We start from the raw sequence: 21621 nt of genomic DNA, 5'->3' as shown, positions 1-21621 counted from the left end.
GACAGGAAAAAAATGCACAAGCTAGTTTTTTGCTTTGTAATAAAAAAAAAATCTATTTTATCTCCCTGTCTCCCTGGCACATTATTGCATCACCGGTTAATTATGGGTCTTCTTATAAATGCAACTTTATCTGTCACATAGGGCAATGTAAAACAAGTATAAACAGGCATTCATGAAACACTCTGGGGAATTACCAGGGCACTCCTCCTATGAATTTCAGTATTCCAAAAATGATAAACGGACCAAATTTAAAGACAAAGGCCCTCATTCAGAGCCGTACGCTCTGAGCAGAGCGCACGCTCTGAATGAGGGACGGCCTCCATGAAAATGGAGCGTCCTCCTGGACGCTCGTATAGCTGTGGGTCACCACCCACAGGCTATACGAGCGTGCATTTTGATGGCCGCGATGGTCGTGACCATCGCGACCATCGAAACTGCGAGCCGGAGCCTGCGGTTGAGGTTTTCAACCGCAAGCTCCGGAGTGATTTTGGCTCTATCAGAGCCAAAATCACTCCCACTGACATCACTAGTGATGTCAGTGGGCCGGCTTCTGACGGGAGGCGTTCCCGTGGGAACGCCCACGTCAGGGTGGCACGCCCCCGGCACGCCTACCAAAGGGGGCGTGCTGTCAAACAACATCGACAGCACGCCCCCTTTGATCAGACACAACGAGCGAAGGACTTTCCTTCGCTCGTCACGTCTGGCGCATGCGCACGACGGAGCTCTCTCCGTCGTGCGCATGCTCAGTCCAGAACATCGACCCACTTGCGAGCGGACAGCCGCTCGCGAGTGGGTCTGAATCAGGCCCAAAATTCTTTACAAACAATACTTTAACAGGAGGGCATTCACTGAAATCGAAAAAGTTTTAGCGATCAATAGGTCCATTATGTATTTGTTGGTGGGGGCAGGAGGTATGGTGGTATGTTGAGTAAAGCTGGTCACACATCTAAAGATTATCTGTCCAACCAGCCAACTAGTTGATTGGTTGGAATGAAAATCTGGTACGGTATAAAAACAAATGACAATCAGCAATTTGATCCCAAACGCCGCAAATGGACAGAAACTGTTGTTTGAACAAATTGTTTAGATCAAACATTTAACAAACTTGTCTGACGGCCATTTTCATCTGTTTTATGGCATTTAGGAGCAAATTGCTGATCATCAGTTACTCCCATACGTTACCAGATTTTCATTCCAACCAATCAACTAGTTGGCTGGTTAGACAGATAATCTTTAGATGTGTGGCCAGCTTTACAATAGTGAGAATATTTACAGATCATATAATTTCAAATTGGAGCTGAGTTTGAAAATAAGCTAAACTTTTGGTGTGGGCTTGGTGTTTGGATATATTACTCTCAACTAGTCTCCTTATTTATCTTAATCTTTAGTAGTTGTAATCCTTGTTTGTGACCCTGACCTGTACTTTGACTGATTTTTTGGAATTGCAGCTATCTGACCTTGTTCATGACCTTAGCTTGCTGGCTATGTTATTGATTTTCCTCTGTACTGCTACTTTTGTCCTCAGTTTCATAACTTTGTTTCCTTGTTCCCTTTAAATATTAAGTAGCCACAAATAGGAAAAGGGAATTACTACCAAACAAGCCTGGCAACAGAAATCGTGGGGCTCGGCACACTCATGGTTTTTGAGGCCATCCCATCCTTCGCTGGAAGAATTGAAATAATCTTATGGAAGTTTCAATTGCAACTTCGACAGAAGGAGGCCTAGACTAGGGCCATTTACATTTACTGATTGACATGGAATCTCGGCCTGGTTCATGTGTGTTGTCAGGCTTGCTACCAAATGCAAAAACTTATAAAGAGCAACCAAATATTTGTTTTCACTTGCACTAGATTGATCACAGCTAAGTGTTAATTGTTTGTTATGAGTTACTTTACTTTTGCACTTTGTTAGAAGATAATTCTCAATGAGTGTTTATAAATGTTAATTAAGTTCACAAACACTATAGGATTATCTCCCAGTTGTTTCTGCAGGTCTTGGATGCAGTTGTTACACGTGCAGTATTGATGGGTCAGCCTTCACCGTTCACATCTCAAAACCTCCTCGAATAGGAACAAATGTCCTGATATACTTATTAGAACAGTTTGGAATTATAAATTATGTTATTTTTAGGGTGCAAATAATGATTTATTTACTAAAAAGCACTATGGGGCATATTTATTAATTATTGAGAATTGGTCCAGATAATTGCTTCTTATTAAGGATACTTCGTGTCAGGCCCGGCAACAGGGGGGGACTGCGGGGACACCCGTACCAGGCCCTGAGGGGTCCCCAGGGCTGGACGGGCACAAAACAAGGCAGCAGGCTTGTTTTGCCGGGCTGCGCCGACGGGACCCATAGCCACCACCCAGCATCAGCTCCTATTCCCATGTAGCCTGGCCCGAGCAGTGCTGGGCTCTTACAGGTGGCTCAGCTGGAGCCGGGCCGGGCCTGACCTTCAAGTGTGCAAGGCGGCGGCGTGACGTCATAGGTCAAGTCGCTGCACGTCTTCCTTGCTGGGCCATCAAGCAGGCTGCGCTGCGTTCTGCTGTTGAGGGAAGGGTAGGGAGGTGATAGAGGAATAGGGGCTGGGTGCTGGGGACGGAAGGTGGTGAAGGGGCATAGGATGCTGATAGGGGCTGGGGCAGAGGAAGGTGTTAAAGGCTGGGGACAGGAGGATGACAGGGGCTAAGTACACAATAAGGTGATATGGACTGGGTACAGAAGAAGGTGATAAGGGCTGGCTGCAGACATCATCCCTCCTACCCCTGAGGCATCCACAGCACTGTCATCAATAAGACCTTGCAAGAGATGGCAGACAAGAACTACAGCCTGCATTATCAGTGACAGAGAGATGGTGTGGTAAGTCATAGTGTATTGTTACTTTATTTAAATGCTGGCATATCTTTCAGTTAACAATATCATGCTTCACATATCACACATGCAGCGGAGGGATGTGCGGGATCGGGGGTGGTGGTGAGAAGGTGGGGCCCCCAGACACATCAGTGTACCGGGCCCCGAGATTTCTGTTGCTGGCCCTGCTTGGGGTATAGCATTATTTTGGCATTTATGGATAGGAGCGTGTCCCAACATTGTGAAAGAAGTAGTGATCACTAATGCATTCACTTTACTTCTGGTTTTGAGACCTGGCGGCATTACTACATATGTGCAATCACCAAACTGTGTATGCGCATGCAGAGATTACCGTGGAGCGATCCTTTGGAGCCCTCTCATAAAATTGTGCTGAATGTAGTTTATAGGCTACAATGACTAATGCAGTTGAAGATCGCGTTAGCAACCAGGGCCAAGCTAAGGAATGTGCTTGGCAAATGTGACTTTTAGCCCTAATAGAAACCTGTGGGGGCTATTTTAGCAATTGAAAATGGGGGAATCGAAGCATCCTGAGGATGCTTAATATTTATGGGTTCCCCCAAAAATGGCTGTCAGAATCGGGTCCTAAGGTAGACCCCATTTGCTAGAAGTAATCTAATCAGAGTAGCCTAGAGCTAGTAGTAGCTGAAGTACATGGGACATCAGGTTCCTGCATACATAGCAACTTGAATACTATTGATATACCCTAATCAATAACATTCCCTCCTATTTTTTAAGTATATGCTCCCATTTTCAAAACATTTACTCTCCATAAGCAAGTGTACATTATACAGAGGTGTATATATTCCCTGCGCAACTTGTCTGGCTGCACAGGGGCCCATGAGGCTAAATATTAAATTTTCTATTCCGCTTAAAAACTTGATTGTGTTGGCGGCCCAATATCCTGATTTTTCTCTATTTTCAATTACAGAAGTGAGAGGTAACTGCATGTGTGTGTGTGTGATGCATGCTCTGTATCCTGGAGCAATGTCTATGCCACGTATGATCATGTTGAAGGACATCCCAGGTGTGCACCGCTGTACTTTTGTCTATAGTGTCCGAATGGGGTAAGCTCAGAGGCAATCACCCAAGAGAGTCGCACACCATGCAATGTTGTCAACGATTTCCCTAAACTCCTGGGCAAACGATCTACTGCATATACACTGTGCAATATAACAAACGACCAAACAATATATCTTGAATCGTTTGGTGGTTAGATCGTTAACTATATAATGTAACCATATTGCCTGGTCATTTGGTAGAGAGTACACACTGCATGATCTGCGGCGAATCATTAACGAGATTGACAGATCTTCCTGCATATACATAAGATCTGAAGGTGTGAAGAACGACACAGCAGGATTGTGTATAGTGCGTACATACTTGACGATTTGTCGTTTCGATTTGTCGGAATTGGCCAAATCATTCATAATATCGTCTAGTGTTTGGGAGCCTTAACCGTAGTAAAGATAGACTAGACTCTGGGGTATATTAAGCAAAGTTGTTTTTACTTTCATAATCAAATCCAAAGTACAAATCCCTCTTCAATTCTCACATTTACTAAAATTCGATTTTAGAAGCATTTTCTAAATTGAATTCGATTTGGTTCATTTTTGAACAGTAATTTGCTGTTCAATTTTGCATGTTCATGTACAAATCGAACAGCAAATCCCACTTCAAAATGAACTGTTTCATGCTTTCATTTTCAACATGAGCAGTTCCTTTTCACATAGATACATGCATACATCAATGAGATGCATGCATGTATCTTACTTTAAAAAGCTTAGAAAGTTATTATTTTTTAAAATGACATGGGGTCCCCCCTAAAACAGAACCAGCCCCAAACTTTTCATAGCCAGTCTTGGTTGTGTAAGTACAGAGAAAAAATTGTTTAGGGTTCCCCCTATACTTGGCACAACTAGCACTGGGCTCTGATTCTGTCCTGGTTCTGGAATTACAGGGGAAAAAATGCGTAGGTTTCCCTTGTAATCCACAACCAGCAGTGGACCCTTTCTAGCTGATGTCATAGCCAGGGGAGCCCTTTCACCAGGTCCACCAGCCGAAGCATCAGCCCTGACCACTAGTCAGCCCAGGCCAGGCATCCCTGGGGAGTTGGGGACTCCCCCAATAAAGGAGTCCCCCTCTCCAGGGCACCCCTGGCCTAGGCTGATAGCTCGGGGCTACCCCGCCACCCCTGGGCGGTGGGTGGCGGGTTGATAGTGTAAGTGTAGTGTAAAAAAAGATAAGTGTAAACATTGGCCCTCATTCAGAGCCGTACGCTCTGAGCAGAGCGCACGCTCTGAATGAGGGCCGGGCTCCATTTTCATGGAGCGTCCTCCTGGACGCTCGTATAGCTGTGGGTCACCACCCACAGGCTATACGAGCGTGCATTGTGATGGTCGCGATGGTCGAGACCATCGCGACCATCGAATTTGCGAGCCGGAGCCTGCGGTTGAGGTTTTCAACCGCAAGCTCCGGAGTGATTTTGGCTCTATCAGAGCCAAAATCACTCCCACTGACATCACTAGTGATGTCAGTGGGCCGGCCTTTGACGGGAGGCGTTCCCGTGGGAACGCCCCCGTCAGGGAGGCACGCCCCTGGCACGCCCACCAAAGGGGGCGTGCTGTCAATCAACATTGACAGCACGCCCCCTTTGATCGGACACAACGAGCGAAGGACTTTCCATCGCTCGTCGCGTCTGGCGCATGCGCACGACGGAGCTCCCTCCATCGTGCGCATGCTCAGTCCATAACATCGACCCACTTGCGAGCGGACAGCCGCTCGCGAGTGGGTCTGAATCAGGCCCATTGTCTTTACAGTAGAAATGCTGGTCCCAGCAAGCCTCCCCCTTGAAGAACCACAAGTACCAGCATGCGGGGCATTAAGGGCCCACTGGTACCTGTAATTCACCTGTAAATAAATGTTTAAATAAACACAATACACACACACCGTGACCATATAACTTTAATACATCCATACACACTCACTCACACATACTCACCTACATTACCTGGATTCGTCCCCTTCTCCTTGTAGGCATCCATGGTCTTAGTAAAATAAAAAGAGTAATGTGATCCACGAACTAGATAACAACCACGATGGTTGTTACCTCCCAAATGAAGAGCTCAGACTCGGCTTCTGCCTTTGTAGAGCTGTGTCTCAGCGATCATTGGCTAAGAGAGGTCAGCCCCAGCAAATGAACGGCTCCCTCTATTGAAGTCAATGGAGAGCCGCAGGTTTAATAAAGTTTATTCTGCGGTTTCCACCAGAAAAAATCTAATGCATAAAGCAGGTCTATTCATTTGGGGATTTGAAGTTTGATTTTGTGTTTGATTTCAAATCGAATAATAGTAAATAAGAGATTTGTGTGCTGGTCTATGTAAAAATACTGATGTTTTCCCGATTTTGAGTGGGATTTGAGTGAAATTCGGTTTTATGTTCGATTTTGCCTTTAGTAAATCTCCAAATGCAAAATCGAATGAAAGTCGAATGTCAAATCACACTAAAATCAAAATCGAACTTTAGTAAATTTACCCATCAGTGTCTTAGAAGAGCCAGGATCAATATCGGCAACAGAATCCTGACCGATTTTGGTAAGTATTCTATCCCTAACCCACCCCTTCCGCAGCCTAACCCTAACTGTCCCCTCTCGCAGCCTAACCCTAACCGTCCCCTCTCGCAGCCTAACCCACCTCTCCTGCAGCCTAACTCTAACCGTCCCCTACCGCAGCCTAACCCACCTCTCCCGCAGCCTAACTCTAACCGTCCCCTACCGCAGCCTAACCCTTCCACTAATGACAAACCATAATAGTCACCTTCAGGATACGTCGGGATTCTGGTGTCGGTATGGTCAATGCCGGGATCCTAAATACATCCTAAAAGAAAGAGGCTTGATGCAGACCCCTTGGTCTGAAAGGTTCTTTGAATTTCTTCTAGGGCGTAACCACCCACTATTTATTTGTTTTTAATATGTCTTTATGTAAAATTATAAAGTTTTATATATCTCATCTACATTTTTGCTACAAGTGGAACTTAAATGTGCCCCATCTATTTGAGAACTCTTCTGGGTAATATAACTTCATTTTTACCCCTTGGGAAAGAATCTCTTGCATTGCTCTGATGTGGTTAGATGTCCCATATGGTGATGCTGTGCACAAATAGCCTCTCTCTCTCTTGCTTGGGTGTTATAGGCCAGTGTGAAAGGATGTAGCATGTCTAGTGATGAGGTGGTAAATAAGGAGGGGGAAGTAGTTACATTAATGCTAATTCCCCATCCATGTGGATTCTTCTCTGTGACTGTCTCAGCATGGGGTGCACAGGAACTTCCTCACCCTGTACATATCATGGGAGCTTAGTCACTGCTATCATCCCCCATTACATTTCAGCAAAGGAACATTCAGCAACTGGGGGTGGGAATCAGGAGAATAATAACCAGGCGACTTAGAGATTGAAGTCACAGTAACAAGAAGCAGATGTAGCAGCTGGGCCGACTCCTCCATCTCCCTCACTGCACCCTGGGCTGAGTGGAATCAGCGTGACTGTGTACAGTACAGTGGGTGCTGTTCTATGCCAGGTAAGCTGAATCGCAGATCTGTTGTCTACTGTTGCTTAGCAGGGCAGATGGTGTCTGCAATAAGCTTGTGTGTGTGTGTGTAATGTATACAGGATATATATATCACAAATAGTGTAATGATTGCCGTCTTACAGGCAGAAATAACAATTGTACTAAAAGCAGTAACTCCAGCGCTAATACAGTAGTGTGTGACTGTGTGTGTAACGCTGCATTACCATCACTGTGGAAACGTGTGGTGTAGTCGTGGTGCTGTGTGTGTTGTTGCAAGCTGTTGTCATGCAGCTTTCCGATCTCGCACACAGTGTGCTGGGCTGCTGTCTCTGTTATATTATATGTGCCGGAGCTGCTGTCTCTGTTATATTATATGTGCCGGAGCTGCTGTCTCTGTTATTTTATATGTGCCGGGCTGCTGTCTCTGTTATATGTGCCGGGCTGCTGTCTCTGTTATAGTGGAGCTGCTGTCTCTGTTATATGTGCCGGGCTGCTGTCGCTGTTATAGTGGGGCTGCTGTCGCTGTTATAGTGGGGCTGCTGTCGCTGTTATAGTGGAGCTGCTGTCTCTGTTATATTATATGTGCCGGGCTGCTGTCTCTGTTATATGTGCCGGGCTGCTGTCTCTGTTATATGTGCCGGGCTGCTGTCTCTGTTATAGTGGGGCTGCTGCCTGTTAGATGCGGTTGAAATCTCTTGGAATTTCCTGCTCTCATGTTACTACCACAATTCCGCACACTTCACCCCAGCCAGGCTTTGTACAGCATTGTTATAGGAGGATCCAGCAGTGGTTCTCTTGCACACTTGTGGAGTTTATGTAAACTCTTTTTGGGAGATGTTTTATGAGTGAGGTAAGATGCTTTTTTTGTAAGTGTTGGAAACTATTTCATGGCTCATGCCCTTACTTCACACTTGTAAAATGAAATTATTTTGAGGATTTAAAGGTGACAGTAAGGATAGTATATAGTTTTCAGATTTATTCCCACTGTCTTATCGTTGGAATACGCTTCACTGTATGGTAAACCTACAAGTATTATACATGTATTCTCTCTCTCTCTCTCTCTCTCTCTCTCTCTCTCTCTCTCTCTCTCTCTCTCTCTCTCTCTCTCTCTCTCTCTCTCTCTTTCAAGCTGATAGTTGTGTTTGTGACATAGGTTGTCTGGGTCACATTATTTCGGTGAATGAAGCAAAATATTATTATTATTATTATTATTATCCTTTATTTATATCGTGCCACAAGTGTTCCGCAGCGCCTTACATAGTACATAGAACTAATAGGTAAACAAGAAACAAGTAACTTACAGTACATTACAGTGCAGGACAAGGACACAACTTATATACATTGCTGAAATAGTGATTAAAGCACTCACAATAAGCTGCCGGGAGTTGGCAGTCCCGTGTTAGGTGCCCTAATGGGGAGTAGAGAGTAGAAGAAAATGTAAAGAGAAGCACATGAGGGAAGAGGTCCCTGCTCGTGAGAGCTTACATTCTAAGGGGAGGGGCAGACAGACAGGCGTGACACAGAAGGGGAAGATAGGAAGGAAAGAGCATGAGGTGGGTTAGGATGAGTGCTGAAAGGCCTTGATGAAGTAGTGGGTCTTGAGAGCCCGTTTGAAGATTTGTAGAGAGGTGGAGAGTCTGATAGGGAGAGGGAGAGCATTCCAAAGGTAGGGAGCAGCACGGGCAAAATCTCGGATGCGGGAGTGGGAGGAAGTAATCAGTTGGCAAGAGAGGCGGCATGCGTTAGTTGAGCGAAGTGGAGGGGCGGGAGTGTGAAGGGAGAGAAGGTCAGAAATGTATGCGGGAGAGGATTTGGTGAGGGCTTTGTAGGCGAATGTAAGAACCTTGAATTGGCATCTGAAGGGGAAGGGGAGCCAGTGTAGGGCTTGAAGGAGAGGGGAAGCAAATGTAGAACGTCTGGAGAGGAAGATGAGCCGAGCAGCAGCATTGAGAACCGATTGTAGTGGAGAGAGGTGAGAGACTGGGAGGCCAGTTAGGAGAAAGTTACAGTACATATTTATCAAGTAATATTTGCGGGATATACCCCGAAACCAGGCCTGGGGATAGAAGGGGGACACTTGTACAGGGTCCAGAAACTCCAAGAGGCCTTGGCCCCTCAGGAATCTCGGGAACCCAATCAATGTGTCCTCCTTGCCTCAGCCGCTGCTGTATTACAGCCACAGGAAAAGGAAGGGAGGCCTGCAGCAACCCAGCGCAGCGCGCATGACATCACTACGTTGCGCTGCTGGATCATAGAGGAGCAGGTCCGTACCGCCAGGGAAGAGGAAGGAACAGCAGGTAAGTGTTGGCTGGGCTGGAGATACAGGGTTCAGGCAGTGGTTGGGGTGGCTGGGGATACAGTGGTAGGAGGGGAATGCAGCTGAAGACACAGGGGCTTGGATGAGGGTGTGAGATGGGGATGGGGTAAGGCTGCGAGACACAAGGGGTGGGGTGAGGCTGAGATACACAGGCTGTTGGTGAGGCTGAGACACAAGGGCTGGGTGAGGCTGAAAGACACAGAGGGGGGGTATGAAGCTGAGAGATGGTGGGGAATTAAGCTGAGAAACACAGGCAGGGGCATATCTATAATAGGTGCAGGGTGTGCGGTGCACATGGGCCCCTGGGTCCAGGGGGGCCCACACCGCACAGCCTACACCAATATTATTTATACTTACCTCTCTGAAGTCCTGTGTCGGCTGTAGCAGCGCTACATAAAACCCATGTAAAATGGCCGCTGTGGCCATTTTTCTGGTGTTTTGCGTATGCGCAGTAGGGAAGTTGCTGGGAAAATGGCTGCCGTACCATTTTCCTGGTGACCTGCACATGTGCAGTAGACTTGTGCAAGAGTCTCCTGCTTCGTTAGTGTGCTGCCGGCCACCGGAGATAGAGGAGGGGCCCCTGATGGGGAATGAACACGGGTCCCCTCCTCTCTTAATACGCCCCTGGACACAGGAGTGGAGATAATGATGCTGAGAGACACAGGAGATGAGTGAATGGCTGGAGAAGGAGAGATACAGGGGGATGATAAGGGGAGGATGAGGCTGGTGCGACACAGTTGGGGATGAGTCTGAGAGACTCAGTTGAGGATGAGGCTAGAGAGGCATGGGGGGTGAGCCAGTGACCAACCTATATGTACCTACAAGGAGGGGATAGGTGGCCTAAAACAAGAAATGTGCCAGGCCTCAAGATTTCTGTTGCAGGCCCTGTCCGAAACACCTGTTTTTGGGAGATACCCGCAAATATTAAGCATCCCCCAAATGTCTCCATATCTGCCGCGGCCTATCCATTTCCAACAGCAGCCACTGAGATGCTGTAAAAAAAAAAACATAGGTTTTTATGGGGGCTGCAAAACTGTCAGATTTACTTCGCATTCCGTGGTTTGGCCCCCGAAGCTAATGTCACCTGAAGATGGCATTAGTAGCCTATGGGCTACATTTTGCAAAAATTACTGGGAGAGGCTTCCTCTCTGGTAATGGGTGTTACCTATGCGTGGTCAGTAGACCGTACAAGCGCTGGAGTCCCGATAGAGGAGTGAAGAGACCACTGATGCGGTCACTTCACTCCGAACTCATCACAGGGAAGGATTCCTTTATAGAATCCCTGTGTGTGCCTTTTAATACATTTGGGAAGTATGTAACTTATTATTGCTGCAAATAGCAGCGATAATAAATTACAATTATTGTGTATGAAACCCGATAATTGATAAATATGCCCCCAAATGAAACTTAGGACTCTCTTCAATTAGCCCTAACAACTTAACGGGGGTGAAAAAGGGAGGTAACCTCGGGCTTTTATCACCTGAGGCTATTCAATCAGGCTCCCTTTTTCACCCGATACCTTTGTTAACGCCCATTAAATTGACGTGTTAACTGGCGTTAAACACAGAATCAGTGAAAAATTCACAGATTTGTGCGTTAACAGGGTCATGGCACCCATTAACCATTTAGTAGTCATGGGGGGGGGGGTGTTGTGGTATCACTGCCTGTGCAGTGGTGAAAAATATCCCTGATAAGTGATGCAGGCGGCCTCACTTTGAGGCTAATTGAATAGCCCCGGGTGATGAATTAGCCCACGGTAAATTACCGCAGCTAATTAAATTCCCCCTTACAGGCCTATTTATCAAGCCGGTTTTTCATAAATTTATGCAGAAACTGCAGTTTCTGAATAATTTTATGTATCCTGGCTATATAATAGCCTAATGCAGGAGAATTCACAGAAATCTCCTGCAAAAGGCTAACTACTGCTGCAGAGCGCAGTCCCCATTATTATCAATGCGGAATGCAGTCTGACTGCTTTATACCTATGGAGGCATACTCGAGTCGCAGGAGAGGGATCTTATGATCACTCTCCCACAGCCTCCATGTGGCTCCCACATCTGACACTGTGCACATGTGCAGTGTCAGATTCTCAGGGAGTCTTTCACAAATGTGAAAGACCCCTCTGAAACCCCAGGGATGTAACTCGCAGGGACAGTGGTGAGCATATGAAACAATGGGGGAGATGTATTATCCGGCTATATGGGGAAGAAGTGGTATCAGCGCATGTTATGTGCACTGAAATCACTTCTTCCCCATGTATTATTGAGGGGTCCGGTGTTAAATGACAGGGGTGCTATGCAAGATAGCAGCGCCGATTTGCAGGGCAATGTATGAACAGTCAGTGACACTGATGACTATTGATATCGACAGCTGCAGCTGTCATTGCCCTATCACCACAGCAGGGACAGCACTATCGCTGCGGCGGCAGATGGCTCTGTGATGCTTGCGAGATCCTGCGCATGCCCAGTGGAGCCGTCCGGGAGGTGAGACACAGCACATCAGCACTAGGCTGATACGCTGTGTGCTCAGGCATCGATCGCTGGAGGTGGGAGTATTCACTCACCCACTCCGGCAGATGAGATGTTCATACATCTTGTCGGTGCTGCTTCCTGCTTCGCCTTGGTAAAGAGGCGGAGCAGGAAGAGTTATAGCTGCGCGATGCCTGCTACTATAATACATTCACTCCATTATTATGAAATTCTTGCAGCAGCTAAGCTATTTCCATGCTTACAGATGGGGTTATCATCTATTGATGATATATGTCATATAGCTCATTGCAATGAGTATGTATAGGAGTCTTCTCATATATACTTTATGAAAGCTATTGTTTTGTTGTACAGGGTATTTGATTTCCTATAAAATAAATAATGCACTTGCACTGAGAATAACAGCAATCCCAATTCTTACTGCATCTGTGGGCTGTACAATAAACCATGTCTGTCTAATTGGTCTGTGACTCTCAGTCTTTATGCATAAACATTCCAGCTGAATGAGTATAACCAGATCTATAAAACAGATGTATCATACATAAACCCTTGGTATACTTACACACATGCAATCGTATCTGTGTTAGTATATATATTATTTTCTTATACCATCATCATGACAGTGGGATTGCTGCTTTAACCATTCACTATATTCAATCACTGTTATTTATAGCTAATCTTAATATAATTATTTATTTTTCTTATAATAGGAAGCTTTAACCACATAGTGTAGATTCTTGAGAGCTGTTAATCATGAGCGTCCTTCCCCCAGTGCGGAGAGACCGGATTGTGGCAGAATTGCCCCAGGTAAGGAAATTATTTATTTTCACATAACATATTGTACATGTCCAGTTTTAACAATACAGTATTATTACTTTAATGTTATTGTTATAACTCATTCACCCCATATGAAAAAGCTGGCGTAATCTCTGTGGATGCCCCAGTCCTCCTCCTTCTCATATGCTTCAACCCTCTGCTTCTTACCTCATTAATAGAGAGGTGGAGGCAGAATAATTTGCTCCACAGACTGAAAATGTAGTGCTGGGCTGTGACATCATAACCTAGCATCACACTCCCAGCCAATCACAAATATGGAGGAGCACCTGTTGTCAGTTTCATAGGTAAAAAAAACGTCAACTGCTTCTTCTCTATGTCAGTGGCTGGCACTCAGCGTCACCACTGGCGCATTAAAACAACTGGTGCTGTGATACCAAATGATAATGATGTATATACGTAGTATTTTTGCATCAAGGTCCGGAAATAATGACATTTATTCTCTGTAGAGAAGATGTCTTTTTTTATCAATTAAGTTCTGTATTGATCCAGGCAAACACAATTGAGCGAGCTCCTTTATAAACTGGGCCTGCATAAAGTCAGGTCATGAGTGACAATATATTCATATACAGATAATGTGCCAAATGTAATAGTTTCCACCTTTGTAAAAGTGCTGGTATTCACGATTTCTCTGCAGGATTTCAAGTGGCAACATGGTTTTGCCTTTTAAAATATTGTGCTAATAGAAGATATGAATCACAAAGTGCCTTAAGGTGCAAAAACACCAGATATTCCACTACAAAATTAATATTGAAATACACAAACGCTATTTTAAAATGAAATTACAATTAGTTGCAGGTATTTAGAGAAAAAAGCTTTCTCTTAAGATAATATAATCAAAAACATCAAACACCTGAGCTGCTGTACACCCAGACCGAGTTGGCTTCATTCTGAATAGACAGGCTTCTGATAATATGAGGCGACTTATCAGTCTTATTCACCTCGCACAAGTCAGATCCACACCGGCCCTTGTGGTGGCTCTCGACATGGAAAGGATTTCGATAGAGTGGCATGGCCATTCATTCAGCAAACTCTTATCAATATGGGATATAAAGGAGCATTCTACAACGGCATAACCTCGCTCTATCGTAATCGTGCAACCTCCATCCTAGTCAATGGCCTTTCTTCTAACTCCTTCCCCATTCGAAATGGTAGCCGCCAGGGGCGCCCCTTTTCCCCACTATTATTCGCGTTGTGATGGAACCCCTAGACGACAAGATTAGACTTTACAGTAATATTTCGGGTATTTCTGTTGGTGATTTGGAGCATAAGATCACTTTATATGCAGACGACGTATTCTTGACTTTGACTGACCCCCATTCTTCCCTTCCAAATTTATTTCCCAATATCGCCACTTATAGTTAGTTCTCTAATTATAAAATCAGTTTGGATAAAACGGAAATTTTAGATCTCCAGGATCCTCCCGCTGAACTTCGTCTATTGCAGTCCGCTTTCTCCTTTAGATGGCAGACCGATAAGCTCAAATACCTGGGAGTCTATCTCACCAAATCATATTCCAACCTCTATGCAGCCAACTCCCCGACATTATTTTCCTCAATTAAATCTGATATATGTGCCTGGAACAGCTATTCCTTCTTGGATAGGAAGTATGGCTTCAGTCAAGATGACTGTATTACCCCGATTACTATATCTGTGGCAGACACTCCTGATTCACATCTCTAACAAAATTCTGAAAAATCTTCAAATAGAGATCTCACATTTTATCTGGGCAGGCAAACGACCTAGGGTTAAAATGCGTTTACGAGTCCCGTACCTTATTAAGTACTACCGTGCCACCCAGCTAACACCATGTATTCTGTGGCACGCTCCTCCTAACCAAAGAATATGGACGACAAATGAAGCTAATGCTCTTTTGCAGCGGTGGCTCCTATCCTCTTAGATGAGGGGGGCTGTCGCCGCTGAAAACGGGAGGCAGAGTGCAATTACTCACCCCAGTCACCTGCTCCGGCTCCTCCTGGCCAGGTCCCTGGCGCCTGTGCAATCAATCTGTCAGGCGCCCGGGACCGGCACATGCGCACTAGCGGCAGGAAGCCGCAAATGTGCATGCCACCGGCATCCAAAGGGCTGCATCGTCTGCATCCCCTAGGAGCCGGTTAAGGCTGGCGGAAAGGCAGAGTAGCAGCTTCATCCTGGAAGCTAATAGCAGCCCAGACTGGCAGTCCCAGGGGGAGGAGACACCTCCCCCTGGGGCTGCCTGATGTGTATGTGACTGGCAGGTAGCGTTTCCAATAGGACGCCACCTCGAGTCGCATAGTGTGTAGCCAGTGCAGTCACGGACTGCAGTGACTACACTGAGGTGGTGGATTTTACTGGGGGGACTGCAGCCTCGCAGCCCCTAGGCAGAATCCGCCACTGCTCTTTTGATATATTCTCCCTACAGTCTCCTTTGGTGTTCATCCCATAATCACCCATCTACTGTTTCAATCCTGCCTACCATACGCTTTACACTCTCTATATGGGACCTCTGCACTCGAATCTTCCATCTCCGCCCCCTCCCACCCGCTTCTAACCACATTATGGAACAATCCAGCATTTCCTCCCGATAAGAACCATCGCTCATTTCACCACTGGACTCATTCTAATATCCTTTTCCCTTTAAATGTTGCTCCCCTCCGTACTTTTCCAGAATTGGGAATTCAATCTCAGTTTTCTCTCCCTCAATTCCTTCAAATCCATCACTTCTATCATATTCTTAAAAAATCATCCTCAATTACTAATAAGACGCCCATAGAGTCACTCTGTCAACATCACCATTCAACTAGGGTCTTATCTCCATTATATACCAAATAATGCTCTCCCATAACCAACCTCAGAAGGAAGCCCACGAAGTGGCTTGGGAATGTGAGGTAGGTGAGACTCTGACCCCCGAGGAGTGGTTCGCTATTAGAACTGTAATTTCTAAAAGTTCAATCTTGGTAGGAAATAAAGAAAACTCCTTCAAACTACATTATCGATGGTACTTAGGGCCCGATTCAGAACTGCTCGCTAGGCTGCGTTCGCATGCAGCCTGCCGATGTTTGCAATCTGAGCATGCGTATGCAGTGCACGTGCGTGAACTAGTCCATGCAATCGGGAAGAGTTCGCTCACGCATAGCCACCTCGTTAGAATGAGTGACAGGAGAAGCCGTTTGTGGGTAGTGATGGGATGGTCGATGGAAACAGGGGAGTGGTTTTGCGAACGCAGGCGTGCCTGAGCATCCTAACACTATTTAAAAGGCACGCATAATTAAGACGCAACATCATAGTACACGTGACATGGTTGTTTTACACACTGAAGCACTGCGGTAGGGTATGGTCAACCACAAGTGCTGCGTTAGCTTCCGATGGTACTCGATGTTACCGATGGTTGCTTACACATCCTGTAGATGACGTGCATAAGTGGGCGTCTTAAGACAGGCTGGTGGGCGTCTGCATACACTCCGCGATCGCTCGCCAGGACATAGTGGGCGTGCTGATGCCTTGCCGTGCGATCACGGATTTGTATACTTTTGCTGTGTGCGAACACATTTAGCGAGCGGGTCTGAATCGAGCCCTTAGTTCCCACTTGTTTGCATTCAATATATCCCACTTCTTCTGAACTCTGTTGGGGATTATGTGGACACCAAGGAACCCTGCTGCATATCTGGGGATTGTGTCCTCATGTTGAAATATATTGGTTAGAAATCCACAAGTTGATTGGAGATATAGTTGGTATTCAAATCCCAAACACTCCTTTATATACTCTACTTTCTCGCCCCATCCCGAATACCACACGTTCCCAACAAAAATTGATCAAACATGTTCTGAACACAGCTAAATGTCTGATAGCAGCTAATTGGAAACTGACTGCACCTCCCTCACTGGTTACAACCATAAATGCTATCTGGTCCACCTATGGGTGCACTCGGGCCGGAGGTATGTGACCCACAGCGCGTCCTCTGCTGGGACCGTTGCAGAGAGCCACTCAAGAGCCAGGGACCACCAGTGACAGTCGCCTGCAGTGAATCAGCACAGGTTTACCATTGGCAGCGTCCTGTTTGGAGAAGGCAGCCTCCTAGGGCACTTAAGGTACAACACCGTGCTGATACTGGTAGTTTCTCCCAGATCAACGCCACCAAAAACTTGGGCACAGAGGATAAGTCCAGAACGAAGAGGTGCACCACAATGCAGAGGCAACGCGTGCTCTCCACAAGAGAAATTAGGTTCTCTAAGTGACTAATATCGTATTGGTATCCCTCAGTGAACTTACATCCTATTGACTGTGATTCCCATATTGTACACTGATACAGAAGTAACGGTATCCTGTCAAGTGAACAATTTGTATCTAATTAAGCACAAGTGTGGAACATTTCCAGCTGACAGGTCTGCAACAGACCTGTTTATACAAGTGCTATCATCCAACTGTATTAACCTACACATTTGCTTTGTGTAGACATGTATACATGAGAACACATTGTATACTTTATTAACAATAGAACACTGAAATAAGTGTATGCTGTCGTGAATCAACACTAATAAAAACCATTAAAAGCCCATATCTGTATAACTACCGTTATTTCCACACTACACATAGAAATATATGGGTTGAGCGTGGGTAGATTCCTTTTCTTATAGACTGCTAGGTCAGGGCGACCTATACTTTCAGCAGCACACCCCGAAACAATAGGCTCAATCCAGTGTGCAGGGTTTCCATTATATTCTGTCTGGACCACCTATAGGATGGAATGCATATCTTCGATCATACACGATACCTCAAATCACTTTGCTAAAGTCTGGACTCTTTATTCCCCAATTTTTCTTTTCTTTTCATCCTCTCTTCCCCCAGCTGTCTTCCATAAATATGCCTTTGTTTATTCTCTACTAAGTTGATCTATTTCTCTGCAGACATTGTATGAGCTTACATTACTAACTTGTTAGGTCTTGTTGATTTTTACACACATATACAATGGTTTACAGTCATTCATCTGACACATGAAGACCATAATCTCATAGGCAAACGCAGGGGGGGTTTCTGGCTTCCTGGAAACCCCCTTCCCCAGCCCACGCCATGACCACAATAGAAATAGTAATATAATAGAAGGTTCTAGTGCTGCATGTTCTTCTCAGTATCACAAATGAAATAATTAGCACCATCTGTGGATATGGAAGCGGTATGATTTTCCGCCGGACGCCTGTCAGGCGGTTGGAATCCCGACAGTGGCTGCCCGACATGGGTGAAAATCCCGATCGTCCCTAAGGTAAGTATTCACTAACCTAATTCCCTCCCCTAACCCTAACCCTCCTTAGGGGTGCCTAACTCTAACCTTCCCACCAGTGCCTAACCCTAATCCCCCCACTAATTGCCTAAACCTAACCCCCCTTCCCCGCCGCCTAAACCTAATTCCCCCGGCAGGGAGCCTAGCCCTAACCCTCCCTCCCCCTAGCCTAACCGTAACCTCCAGGGGGGGGGAGTGCCTAACCAAAAGTCCCCCCCGGGAGCCCTAAACCTAATTTCCCCCCCTGCGGCTGTCCGTGCTCGGCGCCCGGCATCGCTTCAATTGGGATGCCGGTCTCCCGGCGTCTGTAAAATGACAGGCGTCTAGATTTAGACGCCTGTCATTTAACCCTCTCTGGGATAAAGCAGTCGGGAAGCCGGCTGTCGGGATTAGGTCCGCCGGCTTCCCGACTGCATACCGTGGTAATGTGGATATGAATGACATATATACAAAATGATGTCCAGAATTGAGCAACAAACTGGGATCCTCCAAGCTTTACTGAGGTAGGTGTCACTGGACTCGGGTTGATCCATTTACACTGTCAAAATTCCTGGGTTGATGTGCGTTCAGGTGTATCAACCCGGGAATTTTAAGTCTGTGTAAAAGGGGTATAAGTTGGTCACAAAATGGTGATAAATAACACAAAAAAATGCAAAAATAGCATATTTTAACCTGTATGCCAGTGGTTCCCAAACTTTTTTGAAACACGGCGCCCTAGAGCATCAGGGCAATTCAGGAAAAATTATGGTAAAATAGTAAAGTGAGGTAAATTGTGCTGACCTGTCATCCTTAGGTTCAGTTATGTGGTGGGGACAGGTTTGCACTTCTTCTTGTTCACATATTTACATTATATTGACCATAAATAATTTGATTTGGTGCTGGACCACCAACTTGAGGCACCTCTGCAAGTGTCCCGAGGCACCCCAAGGTGCCCCAACGCACAGATTGGGAACCACTGCCATATACTGAGCTGTACCAATTTCAAGATGTGTACGGTTTGTCATCGGCAGCATAATATCCTGGTCTGCTCCAGGCATACGTCATATACATTTAAGACCATGTTTTTTTGTTTTGCTTGCAATAGACATGTTCGCTATTAGTCTTTAATGAAGCTCCTAAAACCTGTCCAATATAGCAGAAACAACTCTCCTCGTGTGCGAAAAAATGCACACGAGAGCATAATATATACCCAAGCAAAAGAAGAAAAATAACCTATAAGCATTATTGTTATATTTGCAATCAGCCAATCACATTATGTTTGTTAGTTCTCCAGACCATGAAGAATCTGTACCTATCCCTGACCACTGGGCAGCTTTCTCAGACGTTTATGTATCTGGTTGCCATTCTGTATGTATTTGCTCTTATGCAAACACCCTCCCACTGTACTTAGCCTAAGTTAAGGCCCCCATACACCTACACTTTTCCGGCCCCTTGTTCGATTTTCGACGAGTCATAAGATGGATCTTGTGAAAATCGTGTCTTTTTTTAGTAAGATCAGATCCGATGCGCGCTCCTAGAATCGGATCACATGATCAGATGTACAGCACATATGGTCCATCTTATTGTGTGCAGAACGTGCCGTTTATTTTGTTCATGCTATCCATCGTGTGGCATTTCAAGTCATTTCAATGACTGTTTTCTTATGAGCCTGTGAGACACAGGATCAATCTTACGACAGATCGTGTGCTAAAGAAAAACAACAAACATACTGCCGGGACTGCCAGAGAGCTCCGGGGAGTCGTAGGGAAATCGTATATGAATCGTATCTTATGCTGGTCGTCTAGGTGTATGGGCCCTATTAGAGAACAGCCCTTTCTTGCGGGCATAAAGCTGGGTACACACCTATACAATCGTCGGCCCGTTTTTTCGATTTCGAGCTGTGTACACACGTTCGATTCTGTTTTGCTGGATGAAAACTGGTCTAATCGGAGAATCACATCTTCTGTGCAATTGAATTTTCATCCAGTTTGACAGGGCCTGGTCGTGCCGTAAGTGCTGTGTGTATGCACCTTCCACCGTTCTTGCGACCGTTCTTACGATTGTACACCAAATAAGAAGGGAGAGAGTCCGCACAAGTAATGTAATGTTAAATTGTTTAGTTATAATGAAATAGAATTAGAGAATACCAACATAATAGTCTATCACATCAAATAAATTCTGGATGACATTGGGTTGGTGGTGCACCCCAAATTTGTGCAAAACACATATGACAAAGTTTGGGTGGAGAACGAAAACTTAGGAAAAAGACAAATATGTCTAACTGGGCGCACTCTTATAACAGTATATACAAAGAGAAATAGAAAAATAGGAATTAATTAAAACTTAACTTTTAATGAAAATCAATTACGAAGGCAAAATCTCTTCACCGTATTAGATCACACTTATTTATGGGCCTACGTATAGATACAATAATCAAAATATATAGATGTTGAGTCAAGGTGATACACACACAATAATTGTTGTGTTTCCTGCGAGGAAAGCCTAAGCACAGAAAGCATGGGGTGATATACAATATATGAGATATGTCTATTATAATTAGTCCATGCTAAAAGGCATAATGCAGGAAAGGATGGCGAAAATAAATGTTTAACTTAAATGGATCTCTAAAGTCCTGTTTTGTGATTGAAGTCCACAATGGACACAATGTCCACCAAACCTGGGCCTGCCTCTCTGGGCATGCATAATTACACTCAGGAGAAGCATTCTGTGTGCCACGCTCCTCTTCATGTACATATTCTCAATTTTGTTTACCTTTACCCCACCACCTATACTGCAAGGATTGGCTTGCTGGAGAGTGTAGTTCTACAACTTGTTGGGCTGTGTAGTACTGCAATTGATAGTAGACACAAGCATACGTCTTTTACCTTAAAACCTTTACCCCACCACCTATACTGCAAGGCTTGGCTGTGAGCACAGCCTGAAATCAGGAAAATGTGTACGCTGGTATAATAATTTCCTTGCGATATTTCGGCAGCACGGGATCGAAGGTCGCACATTGGATTGTATATGTGTGTACGCCCGTATCGGGACATCGGCACTTCTGAACGGGAGCATTGTTGATCGAACCGTCGCATGGAATGTGTGATTGTATAGGTTTGTACCCAGTGTCAGTATCATGTATGTCTGCATAGGGTGAAATGTGCTTGTCTCCGCTGTATGTGAGCATTATGTTCCCTCAAAATAAATAATTTGTATGAACAAACTTTTCACATGTACTAATATTATAACTGCATGTTACATAGAGCACAAACCAAGATAAAATGCTACTAATAAAACTAAAATGACCTATGAAAATA

General features: G+C 45.3%; 1 protein-coding gene across 3 annotated transcripts in view; it reads left to right on the top strand.

The window, feature by feature from the left end:
- The first annotated feature begins 7245 nt into the window (after window positions 1–7245).
- The window catches only part of RAB34 (RAB34, member RAS oncogene family), a 39678-nt gene continuing 25302 nt past the window's right edge, over window positions 7246–21621 (top strand). The window contains exons 1-2 of one of the 3 annotated variants that reach the window (XM_088459007.1): window positions 7246–7442; window positions 12947–13043. In XM_088459007.1, the coding sequence (XP_088315133.1) occupies window positions 12990–13043 (54 nt within the window). In that variant the 5' untranslated portion in view covers window positions 7246–7442; window positions 12947–12989. Of the gene's footprint in view, window positions 7443–7789; window positions 8284–12946; window positions 13044–21621 lie in introns of those variants that run through there. The other 2 variants (XM_088459009.1, XM_088459008.1) reach the window with 2 other exon arrangements.

This window comes from Taudactylus pleione, unplaced genomic scaffold (genome assembly GCF_031769625.1).
Source record: "Taudactylus pleione unplaced genomic scaffold, aTauple2 ptg000886l, whole genome shotgun sequence".
In the NCBI taxonomy this organism is placed as follows: domain Eukaryota; kingdom Metazoa; phylum Chordata; class Amphibia; order Anura; family Myobatrachidae; genus Taudactylus; species Taudactylus pleione.
Note: the sequence above shows the minus strand (reverse complement) of the source record. Positions and strands in the feature narration are given on the sequence as shown.